Genomic DNA, 12,167 nt, shown 5'->3' on the forward strand with positions numbered 1-12,167 from the left:
TAATGTAATAGGAAGATAATACAAATAAAGTCATACATGGTACCTATCAGAGAGTGCCCCCATACACGGTACCTATCAGAGAGTGCCCCATACATGGTACCTATCAGAGAGTGCCCCCATACATGGTACCTATCAGAGAGTGCCCCCATACACAGTACCTATCAGAGAGTGCCCCCATACATGGTACCTATCAGAAAGTGCCCCCATACATGGTACCTATCAGAGAGTGCCCCCATACATGGTACCTATCAGAGAGTGCCCCCATACACAGTACCTATCAGAGAGTGCCCCCATACACGGTACCTATCAGAGAGTGCCCCCATACATGGTACGTATCAGAGAGTGCCCCCATACATGGTACCTATCAGAGAGTGCCCCCATACATGGTACCTATCAGAGAGTGCCCCATATGTTATATCTCCTATATACAGTCATCTAGTGTCCCTATATACACTGTTATATCTCCTATACAGTCAGCTAGTGCCCCTATATACACTGTTATATCTTCTATATACAGTCAGCTAGTGCCCCTATATACACTGTTATATCTCCTATATACTCAGCTAGTGCCCCTATATACACTGTTATATCTCCTATATACAGTCAGCTAGTGCCCCTATATACACTGTTATATCTCCTATATACAGTCAGCTAGTGCCCCTATATACACTCTTATAACTCCTATAAACAGTCAGATAATGCCCCTATATACACTGTTATATCTCCTATATACTCAGCTAGTGCCCCTATATACAGTCAGGTAGGTAATTCCACCATTAGGAAGGGGACAGTAATCTTCTTTTGGCAGAGGGATAAGCTGTGTCTATATGGCACCATTTATTGTGTGTGTATATATATATATATATATATATATATATATATATATACACACATACATATCAGAGACACCAGTGGCAGCCCCAATATCCCAGTCTCCTCCCCCCATCCCCATCTACTAATAATACTAGAAGAAGCCGCCATGATTCTCTCTCCTTCCTCTGGACACTAGGCCGTCACCCCTGATGCCCACATCACAGTGTATAGGGCAGAGCAGGGCTATGGTCACTGCCAGGCTGGTGCCACCGGAGGCTTTCGTGACCTTTGACATCAGGTGGCATCACCAACTGCCGCTGTTTACTTTCATCCGTCGCTGGAGGGAAGAAGACTGATGTCTACGGCCTGGAGAAGACTGGAAGACATGGCGTCCACTGGACAAGACTTCGAGGAGAAGCGGAGGAACGAGAAGAGGAAGAGAAAGGAGGAGAGAGAGGAGAAGACCCAGAAGAGGAGGAGAGGAGCCAAGGAGAGAGGATTGGAGGATGAGGAGCCTGCAGCACCCCGCCCCTACCCCATCAGCCGCTACAACGTCCACCAGGTCCTGGGTAGGGGCTGCTTTGGAGAAGTAAGTATTTTTATTTCATTTAAAATGTTTAATTTCCATGTTATGTCCATCTGTTGTCCTCTGTTATCAGCCATTTCAGCTTGGATAGCTGTTATCTTTCCCCCTATAGGATAACAGATCTTCTATGCCCCCCGACCACTACATTATATCCCATAACTCAGTAAAGCTATGAGCAGTACCGCTGTCTGTGTGTTATACCTTTAGTTACAGTAGGGGGAGCAGTTGCCCATAGCAACCTGTCAGATTCCAGCTTTCATTTTTTTAAAATGGCCTCTGAAAAACAAAAGTTGGACTCTGGTTGCTATGGTAACTGCTTCACCAATCTATATCTCCTATATATACGTCTATAAGTACTAGAGAGTCCAGATTTTGTTTTTCAGAGGCTATTTTTATAAATGAAATCTCAAATCTGATTGGTCGCAATGGGCAACTGCTCCCCCTACTGTAACTAATAACACACAGACAGCGGTACTGCTCCTTACATTTACTATATATAATGTGATCTGATGATTGCACTTATATAGGTACATATAGATAGGGGATATAGATCATTGGAGAAGTTACCATAGCAACCAGTCAGCGCACCTATCATATATAGCAGTAATCAATGTAGAAGTCCAGGCAGTTTAAAAGTTCACCTATTTTTGGTAATGGTATTCATGATAATCCCTCTAATCCTTTAAGGACCCTGGAAATTTTAGTTTTTTCTCCTTTATCTCCAACAACCATCACTTTAACTTACATCTACACTATAATGGCTTGTTCTTTGCAGGGCTTACTTTATTTTGTAACATCAACCTTTATTTCACCATAAAGTATCCTGCGAAACTGGAAAAAAACGTATGTGGGGTAAAATAGAAAATAATGGAAAAACAAACAAAAAAACCCCTTTCTTTAAAAAAAAAAAAAAAAAAAAAAAAGTATTTTTTTGCTCCCATTTGATCACTTTTTATTCCATTTTGGTGGGGTATGAGAAAACACAATTTTGGCATTTGGTAATTTTTTTTCATGTTGACGCCATTCACCATGCGCATTATATTTGAATAGTTTGCGCTCATCAATACTAAATGTGTTTGTTTTTTACCCTTTTTATTTGAAAAATAAGAAGGAAGGAGGTAGAATTTTTTTTTTTATTATAAGATAGATTTATTTTTGTTATCTGTAGGCTCCTGGTAACTACCCAACTTACCATCCACAGTCCACCCCTGAATAGCAAGACCACCCCCACCCCCATACCAACCCTCAGACGACCTCTGAACATTCCCGATTTGTTTCCTCAGGTGGTCCTGGCATCGGTTCCCGGCCGAAACATCAGAATGGCCATAAAGATCATCAACAAAAAGAGGAGCGCAGAAGAAACCATCATGAGAGAGCGGCAGATACTCCTTGCGGCCCAAGACTGTCCATTCATCTGCCAACTACATGCCGCACAGCAGTCTGAGGAGCGCGCCTATCTCATCATGGAGTATCTGCCCGGCGGCAGCCTGAAGGATTTGATCAAGATGTGCGGCTGTCTGAACATCGGCAATGTAAGGTGAGGTAGAGGAGAATTCATCAGGAACGGAGGGGTGGAGGATGGGAAACACAAGGCGAGGTAAGTACGGGTGTAGCTAGCAGAGGGCTGGTGGGTATGAGATTTCATGGCACTGACACAACTCTGTTCCTTCCTGCAAGATTCTACACAGCAGAGATGATATGTGGCCTGCAGTTCCTCCATGGACTCAACATCGTCCACCGGTAAGTAGAACTTTCCCCCTTCTCTCTCTCTTACACCCTGGAAATAATGCATCCAGCTTTCTTGAGTCCTGACTGGAAATGTTTTTCTTGCAGTGACCCATCCTTGTCTCCTGTTCCACTGGGCGCAGTTCTCATTCTCTTTCTTTACTTCCTTGCAGAGATCTAAAGCCGGATAACATTGTGTTGGATGCAGACGGCCACATCCGAATCATCGACCTGGGCCTGGCCAGAGAGGGAGCCAACACAGCGCATGACTGGTGGTGCCTGGGGACCGTCATGTCCAGGATGGCAGGACCACGATCCCCATACGACTTCGACAATTTCCATCAAAAGACCACCGATGAGCCCACATCTCCACCTTGGGCTGATGCTGAAGAGAAACATCTGGAAACCGATCTTATCAGGAAGCTGATGTGTAGTGATCCCGAGAAGCGCCTGGATGTGGCCAGAAACATCAGAGAGCATTCCTTCTTCTCCATCATCGGCTGGGAGGAACTGGAGAACAGGAGAGTCCGACCACCATGGAAGCCGTACGAGGCAGAGCTGCAAACTCCCCATCTGCAGTGGCCAGAAGAGACCGAGCCCCTTCACCCCATGCCTGCGTATAACTACATGTCACCACGCTGGGCCCGGTAAGATCCTCTTCCTCTCATCAGATGTTCTTCTTACTCTGCAGTCACCATCATTGTCCTTGTCTTCTGTCTCTACCAATCACTCTGTCTCTGCTTCTCCTTAGATGGATGAGAAGATCTCGACTGTGAAGGATTCCACGACCATCTGGTAAGTGGCCACTATACATACACGACTTATATCTACTGGAGCTTCTGTTATCTTAGGGAATGGTCTTTACAATGATAGAAGTTTATCACACGTCTTCCTCTTATGTCTTGCAGGATGAGCCGACTGCCCAGAGCTTCCAGCCTCCTGACCTGCATCTGACATCTCTGCTGTACGTGACCTCGGCTGCCCTGGACCATCAACTCTCATCAGTACCATCATCATGTCACCCTTTGCCAACGTGTTGCTGCCTCAGGCCCTTGGCCTGGCATCCTCCAATCCCGGGCTGGCATCTGACATCACTGCAGCCTGAAGATCCTCTACGCCCCCAGGAGCGGCCTGTGCTTCCATCTGGTGAGTTCAGGAATAATAGCCGCATCTTGTATCCCTGGGGCGCTGAGTAGCGGCCATTATCCCTGAACTCACCTCAGCACAGGCCGGGTAAGTACTGCACCCATCACACATCACATCCACATCACACACTACATGATAGGTATAGACACACACACAGATTAGACTTTGGGTCGATCCTGGGATTTATTCTGATCGCCAGATTTGGGGTCGGGAAGGAATTTTTCCCCCTGAGGACAATTGGTCCATTCCTCTCAGGAGGGTTTCGCCTTCCCCAGGATCAATCCGGCCCATAAATAGGATTAGTATATTTACACCTACACATCCACAGATACATACACCCCCTCCTATCTATAAATAAAATTTTTCCTTTACCCCCCTAGATCTTTGTCCTTGTCTTTATTCCTATTGGTCCCATATAGCATATTAATTCCTCAAGATTTACTAAATTTGTAATCCTCCAATGCCTTGTCCTTTCTGTTGCTGTAGCCGTATATACGGGTCTGTGGCTGCACAAGACAACAGAAATCCATCAGCTGATATTGATATTTTTATTAGGCAGCGGGTGACATCACTTCCTGAACGAGGAGATTATAAGTCATTAAATCTGGTGTGTGCATGTAAAAATAGCTCACTAATAACTCTACCCATTCCTCTAAATACCGCATAGACCATAACGTGATTACAAGAAGATTTGCGCTCTGTAGCAGAGCCCGGCGACTTCGGTAACTTCGGTTTAACTTGGTTACAGGCATGTTACACAGCAGCTGCACATAAATGAATGGAGGTGAAAGGACTATGGGGGTCAGCTCTGTAGCAGCACACGTTTATGGGCCAAACATTGATGTTTGTAGGGTTGGGAAATATTAACCCCTGGCAGCCCTTGGTCAAGAGTCAATGGTTTGTCCTTAAAACGGAATGACCCGCTTGCTTGTTGGTTGGTTGGTTGATCACTAGCCCTGTAATTGGGCCTTTAGATTTTAGGAAAGTTCTGAAGCTCAGTAAGTGTAGTCACCCCTTGGTAGCTATTCTGTCGATAGGGACCCACACCTAGCAAGTGTTCACGTATATTCCATAAATACTTATGATGGGAAGAGCTCTTTTTCATGTACGGAAACCTTTTTAGTGATACAATAACCTGCCAACCATTGTGGTATTGTATTGGTACAGAATTTACAGCATCCTATGAAGCTATGGGACCCACCACTTCCTTAAGCTGGGACGAGATAACCACTTGAGAAACATGTCGGACTAGGAAGTCAGCACATAGCAGTTCATAGACTCAAAAGGGGGATCAAGACCCTGATGTGAAACGGGGTCACCTTACTATAATTGTTAGCCCTCTGTTCAGTTGTTGCTGATACTTGAATCTATATCTAGCCAAAATCGCCTGCACTAACTTTCTTCCTCTCAGGAGAGAGGCTGCCTTATCTCCACTTAAGGCCCTATTCCACAGAACGATTAACAGCCGTATTGGGCCGATATCGGCCATCACAGCCAATAATTGTCCCGTGGAATAAAAGGCAACAATCAGCTGACATCGATCATGTCGGCTGATCGTTGCGTCGTTTGCCTTTCAAACATGTTGAAAGACAGACGACCAGGATAGCAGCGATCTGCTGCCGTTGCTTCGTGGAACAGGCAGCGGACCGCCACTATCCCCTATGGGCTGCCTGGACGATCTAGCGATCACCAGGGCAGCCCCCCCGCGGCCCCCTCCCGCACTCACCCGGAATAACGGCAGCAGCAGCGAGCGGGGAGCGAGGAGCAAACGAGAGAAAAAAGCGCTTGTTTGCTCCTCACTGTCGGCCCGTGGAATAGCGTCTTTACACCACTCCACTCACTGCAGGAAGTGGTGTATTCTCTTCAGTCTGACACAGTGCTCTCTTCTGCTACCTCTGTCCATGTCAGGAACTGTCCAGAGCAGCAGCAAATCCCCATAGAAAACCTCTCCTGTTCTGGACAGTTCCCGACATGGACAGAGGTGGCAGCAGAGAACACTGTGTCACACTGGAGAGAATACACCACTTCCTGCAGGACATACAGCAGCTGATAAGTACTGGAAGACTGGAGCTTTTTTTTTTTTAATAGAAGTAAATTACAAATCTGTATACCTTTCTGTAACCAGTTGATTGAATTTGAGTACAATTTTAAGCCTTTTTCTTTCTTCCTCACAGTAGATAGGTCTAGGACCTTACTAACTATATGTATCTTAAGTCTCTAGCTCCCAGCCATACCTGCTATGATGCAATTACTTAATATAAAACAAGGCCCGGTCTATATCACACCCAACCATCGGCATCACTGGGATCCTAGTGGGACACTGCACTACTGTTAAAGGACTGTGTGAAGAAATATACTATATTATTACCCTTGGATGTTGTCTACAGTTTTCTCTATCACCTGACTAATGTATGTCCTTCTGTAGCTCTGGGCCCGGGGCCACTGCTAGACCTCAATTCCGCCCTTTCAGAATCTGCGGGCCACGCACCCACCGGCTACATACTTAGCATTGTGGTGTACACGTGTCACTAGGTCTAAGTGCAGGGCAGCAGCTGTGGACCACTGCGGCCAGTATAATCTGAAAAACAAGCCAGGGCTCCCCTGCTTTGGCCGGTCCAGCTGCTTACATTGGGTTTGCAGTGCAGAGATGTTAGTGTCTGGAGCCTCAGCTTAGCTCATATCTGGATGGAATATCATATACTTTGAGGTCATCACTGCTTTTTATCTCAGGGGTGCACCTGCTGGCAGTCTTCCTCTTCTGCAGAAAGAGCATGGGAAAAATGTTGTCAGCCCTCCGCCCCGCCTCTTCTTCCAGGCGGCTATGTACGGTTCAGGACATCAGGGCAATTCTGTCCATTTCTTCTCTTCATGGCTATTTCAGACAGACTCTCCCTTATGTCTGACTGTAAAACGCAAATTCCTCCAAAACGAGAACTTCTAGTCATAAGTGGAATTTTCCTTTAAGTAACATACTTGTCTTTAGAATGTCATGTTCTGCACATAGCATGGCTTTTCCGCTAAAAGTTAAAAAACAACTGTACTCAATAACACTTAAAGGGGAATAATGTTTACCTTTACACGCCACTTTACGTGTTTAGAATATATAGAGAAAGATGTTGACAACCTGGACCAGGCTTGCGGGGACCCTCCAGATGGTGGGGCGACTGATTATGTTCAGTAAAAAAACACCACTAAAACCGCTCCATGAGAATGAGCTAATGGTACTCAAGTGGGGTATAAAAACTATAAATGTTTTATTTTAGGAGAATTTTGGCTCCTAAATAACTGTAGCCTTTGCCAGGTAATACCTGGTCTAGGTTTTTCCCTTGTTGTGACACTGACTTATAGGGCCACTTAATATGGTGGATTTGGTGGTTTCCCTACACAAGCCGCCCTTGGCTGGGTCCTTCCTGGAGGGATATCTGGCTAGTCCTGTCTTTTGAGACTCTTAAATGAGGCCCCACAGGCTCTTTTTTTGCATATTCATGTTTCCCAGGGAGCAATGCACCTAGGATTTTACTGCATTGAGTGCTTTAACCAGCAGTTTCTTCTTTGACTGGTCTCCCTGAGATCAGTGATCTGTTTCTCTTTTGGCTCTACTAGACATTGCTCCCACCTAGCCAGAATTGTGCTTCACATTGATGAGGGACAACACCTCGAAACAGCTGTATGTGGATGGATACCTAGCCTTGGTTTTTCCCTTGTCATTACATTGACTTATAGGGCCACTTAATATGGTGGTCTTGGTGGTTTCCTAGCAGGAGCCGCCCCTTGGCTGGCTCCTTCCCTTAGTGATATCTGGCTAGTCCTGTGTTTCGAAACTCTTAAATGAGGCTCTGCGGGCTCTTTTTTTGCATATGGATTAATTTTAACGCATGACTAGGGGTCTGCATTCGTTTTAGGGCCTGGTTAGGGGTCTGGAATAATTTTAAGGTCTGGTTTGGTGTCTGTATAAATTTTAAGGTCTGGTTTGGTGTCTGGATAAATTTTAGGGCATGGGTAGGGGTCTAGATTAATTTAAGGGTCTGGTTTGGGGTCTGGAATAATTTTAACCCCTTAACGACATCGGGCGTAAACTTACGCCCTCGCGCCCTGGTACTTGGCGCATCAGGGCGTAAATTTACGCCCGATGTTTCCCCGATCGCTGCGTGTTCACACACAGCGGTCGGGGAAGATGGCCTGCTATAAATCATAGCAGGCCATCTTAGCTTCACGGCACGGGGGGTGGTTAACACCCCCCGTGCTTACGATCGCCGCTATTGGCTGACAGGGGTGATTCTAGCCTCTCTGCTGCCCGAGGCGAACTATAGGATGACGCCCCCCCCCCCCCCCGGTCAATCCGCCCACATTATAATCCACTACCTCCCCCCCCCCAACTGCTGTCCCCAATAAACATAATGTTTGGTCCCTTGCTGCACAGAGGATGTCAGGAGAGGAGGGGGCTGATCTTATAGGGGAGGTCACAGCAGCACAGAGGAGGTCAGGAGAGGAGGGTGCTAATCCTATAGGAGAGGTCCCAGCAGCACAGAGGATGTCAGGAGAGGAGGGTGCTAATCCTATAGGAGAGGTCCCAGCAGCACAGAGGATGTCAGGAGAGGAGGGTGCTAATCCTATAGGAGAAGTCCCAGCAGCACAGAGGATGTCAGGAGAGGAGGGTGCTGATCTTTTAGGAGATGGTCCCCCTCTTCCCCCCCTTATAGATGGTCCCCTCTCCCTTATAGATGGTCCCCCTCTCCCCCCCCCTTATAGATGGCCCCCCTCTCCCCCTCCCTTATAGATGGTCCCCCTCTTTCCCCTCCCTTATAGATGGTCCCCCTCTTCCCCCCTCCCTTATAGATGGTCCCCCTCTCCCCCCTCCCTTATAGATGGTCCCCCTCTCCCCCTCTCTTATAGATGGTCCCCCTCTCCCCCTCCCTTATAGATGGCCCCCCTCTCCCCCTCCCTTATAGATGGTCCCCCTCTTTCCCCTCCCTTATAGATGGTCCCCCTCTTCCCCCCCTCCCTTATAGATGGTCCCCCTCTCCCCCCCCCCTTATAGATGGTCCCCCTCTTCCCTCTCCCTTATATATGGTCCCCCCCCTGCACAGCAGATAAAACAAAAAACAGCACACAACTCACCTGCCCTCCGTTCCCCCGTCGAGCCTCTCTGGTCTGGTCCCGGCTGATGTGCGGCTGCCCGGGGTGTCCCGTCCTGTCCCCGGCAGCGCGCGCATCAGAGAGCTCCCCGTGCGCCTGTGGCTGTGACTTCCAGTGCACAGGGAGCTCTCTGATGCGCGTGCTGCCGGAGACAGGATGGGACACCTCCGGCAGCCGCACATCAGCCGGGGGACTAAAGGCTGCATTCCCACGTTCCGTGTAATGCCGGTACCGGAGACCCCCGAGCCCGGACAGCATCTGTAATTAGATGCTGGGAGCGGGGGAGACTGTATTCATAAGCGCCGCGCTGTAGTAACAGCACCGCGTGGCTGATTCATTACACCGCAGCGCTTATGAATACAGTCTCCCCCGCTCCCAGCATATAATTACAGATGCTGTCCGGGCGCGGGGGTCTCTGGTACATGGTACAATCAGTGGCGGATTATAATGTGGGCGGCCGCCCGAACCGCCCATATTATAATCTGCCACTGAATGCCGCCCCTAGGGGCGTAGCTAATGTCTCTTGGGCCCTGGTGCAAGAGGTCAACTTGGGCCCCCCCTTTCTCGATGCTATTGGTATATATATATATATATATATATCTCAAGACTGATATTACCAATAATACCAGTATACAGGAAATATTATCACCGCCATACTGTTACTAAACAAATCCTGTTTACTGAGACCAATATTGCCAATATTACCAGTACACAAGGGGAAATATTACCGCCACACCACAACCATCACCACCATATTGTTACTGACCAAATCCAGTATACTAAATCCAATAAAACACAGTACCAGATAACAAGTAACAAATAATACCACCTCATAGTGACTAACACCACCGCTGCTACTGAATATAATCCTCGGTACATAGACCAATATCACTTCATACAGTCATATAGAGGTGGACGCACTGTACACAGGATCTATACACCATATACATTACAGTGCAGTTATATCAAGTGACTCACAGGGGACGTCTTCTCTGATCGGAGTTCTTCCCTTTTCATCTTCTCCATCTGTTGTGGGCGATTTTGAGAACTTCTCTGGGCCACGAATCCACAGAATCTGCCAGACAGACATATTAGGCTCCTCACACTGACACCATCATCTCTCTAAAAACTGCACATCTGTACTGTCCCCTTTACACCTTCATTTAGTAGGTAGCCCTGACACTATGTGACCCCCCTTAAAGTACATGCCCCCCTCTGTGCATGCCCTATTGTATACACCCCCCATGTAGTCCACCTTATAGATGGCCCCCAATGTTTCCCCCTTATAGATGGCCCCCATGTTATCCCCCATATAGATGGCCCCCCATTTTATCCCCCTTACAGATGCCCCCCATGTTGTCCCCTCCTCCTGCCCCTTTATCACCATACTACTACCCCTTTTATCCTCCTGCCCTTTCATAATCATACTACAAACACCTCCATCATAATACTACCACCCCCTTCATCCTCCTGCCCTTTCATCATCATACCACTACACCCTCATCATCATACCACTACACCCCCCATCATCCTCTTGTTCCTTAATCATCATACCACTACACCCTCATCATCATACCACTACACCCCCCATCATCCTCTTGTTCCTTAATCATCATACCACTACACCCTCATCATACCACTACACCCCCCATCATCCTCTTGTTCCTTAATCATCATACCACTACACCCTCATCATCATACCACTACACCCCCCATCATCCTCTTGTTCCTTAATCATCATACCACTACACCCTCATCATCATACCACTACACCCCCCATCATCCTCTTGTTCCTTAATCATCATACCACTACACCCTCATCATCATACCACTACACCCCCATCATCCTCTTGTTCCATCATAACACTACACCCCCCATCATCCTCTTGTTCCATCATCATACCACTACACCCCCCATCATCCTCTTGTTCTATCATACCACTACACCCCCCATCATCCTCTTGTTCCATCATCATCATACCACTACACCCCCCATCATCCTCTTGTTCCATCATCATCATACACTACACCCCCCATCATCCTCTTGTTCCACCATCATACCACTACACCCCCATCATCCTCTTGTTCCATCATACCAATACACCCCCCATCATCCTCTTGTTCCATCATCATCATACCACTACACCCCCATCATCCTCTTGTTCCATCATCATCATACCACTACATCCCCATCATCCTCTTGTTCCACCACCATACCACTACACCCCTCATCCTCCTCTTGTTCCACCATCATACCATTACACCCCCCATCATCCTCTTGTTCCATCATCATCATACCACTACACCCCTCATCATCCTCTTGTTCCTTCATCATCATACCATTACACCCCCCATCATCCTCTTGTTCCACCATCATACCATTACACCCCCCATCATCCTCTTGTTCCATCATCATCATACCATTACACCCCCCATCATCCTCTTGTTCCTTCATCATACCACTACACCCCCATCATCCTCTTGTTCCACCACCATACCATTACACCCCCCATCATCCTCTTGTTCCACCACCATACCACTACACCCCATCATCCTCTTGTTCCATCATCATCATACCACTACACCCCCCATCATCCTCTTGTTCCACCATCATACCACTACACCCCCCATCATCCTCTTGTTCCACCATCATCATACCACTACACCCCCATCATCCTCTTGTTCCACCACCATACCACTATACCCCCCATCATCCTCTTGTTCCATCATCATCATCATACCACTACACCCCATCATCCTC

At 47.4% G+C, this 12,167-nt stretch overlaps 1 protein-coding gene across 1 annotated transcript; it reads left to right on the forward strand.

Annotated features, from left to right (window-relative positions):
* Positions 1-1,116: 1,116 nt before the first annotated feature.
* On the forward strand, positions 1,117-4,640 carry LOC138772455 (protein kinase C theta type-like). The gene is made up of 6 exons (XM_069952852.1): positions 1,117-1,402; positions 2,683-2,936; positions 3,077-3,139; positions 3,298-3,771; positions 3,876-3,919; positions 4,033-4,640. The coding sequence occupies exons 1-5, from the start codon at positions 1,169-1,171 to the stop codon at positions 3,898-3,900; spliced, it is 1,050 nt and encodes a 349-aa protein (XP_069808953.1). The 5' UTR covers positions 1,117-1,168; the 3' UTR covers positions 3,901-3,919; positions 4,033-4,640.
* The last annotated feature ends 7,527 nt before the right edge of the window (positions 4,641-12,167 follow it).

The sequence above is a fragment of the Dendropsophus ebraccatus genome, chromosome 14 (genome assembly GCF_027789765.1).
Source record: "Dendropsophus ebraccatus isolate aDenEbr1 chromosome 14, aDenEbr1.pat, whole genome shotgun sequence".
Classification (NCBI taxonomy): Eukaryota; Metazoa; Chordata; class Amphibia; order Anura; family Hylidae; genus Dendropsophus; species Dendropsophus ebraccatus.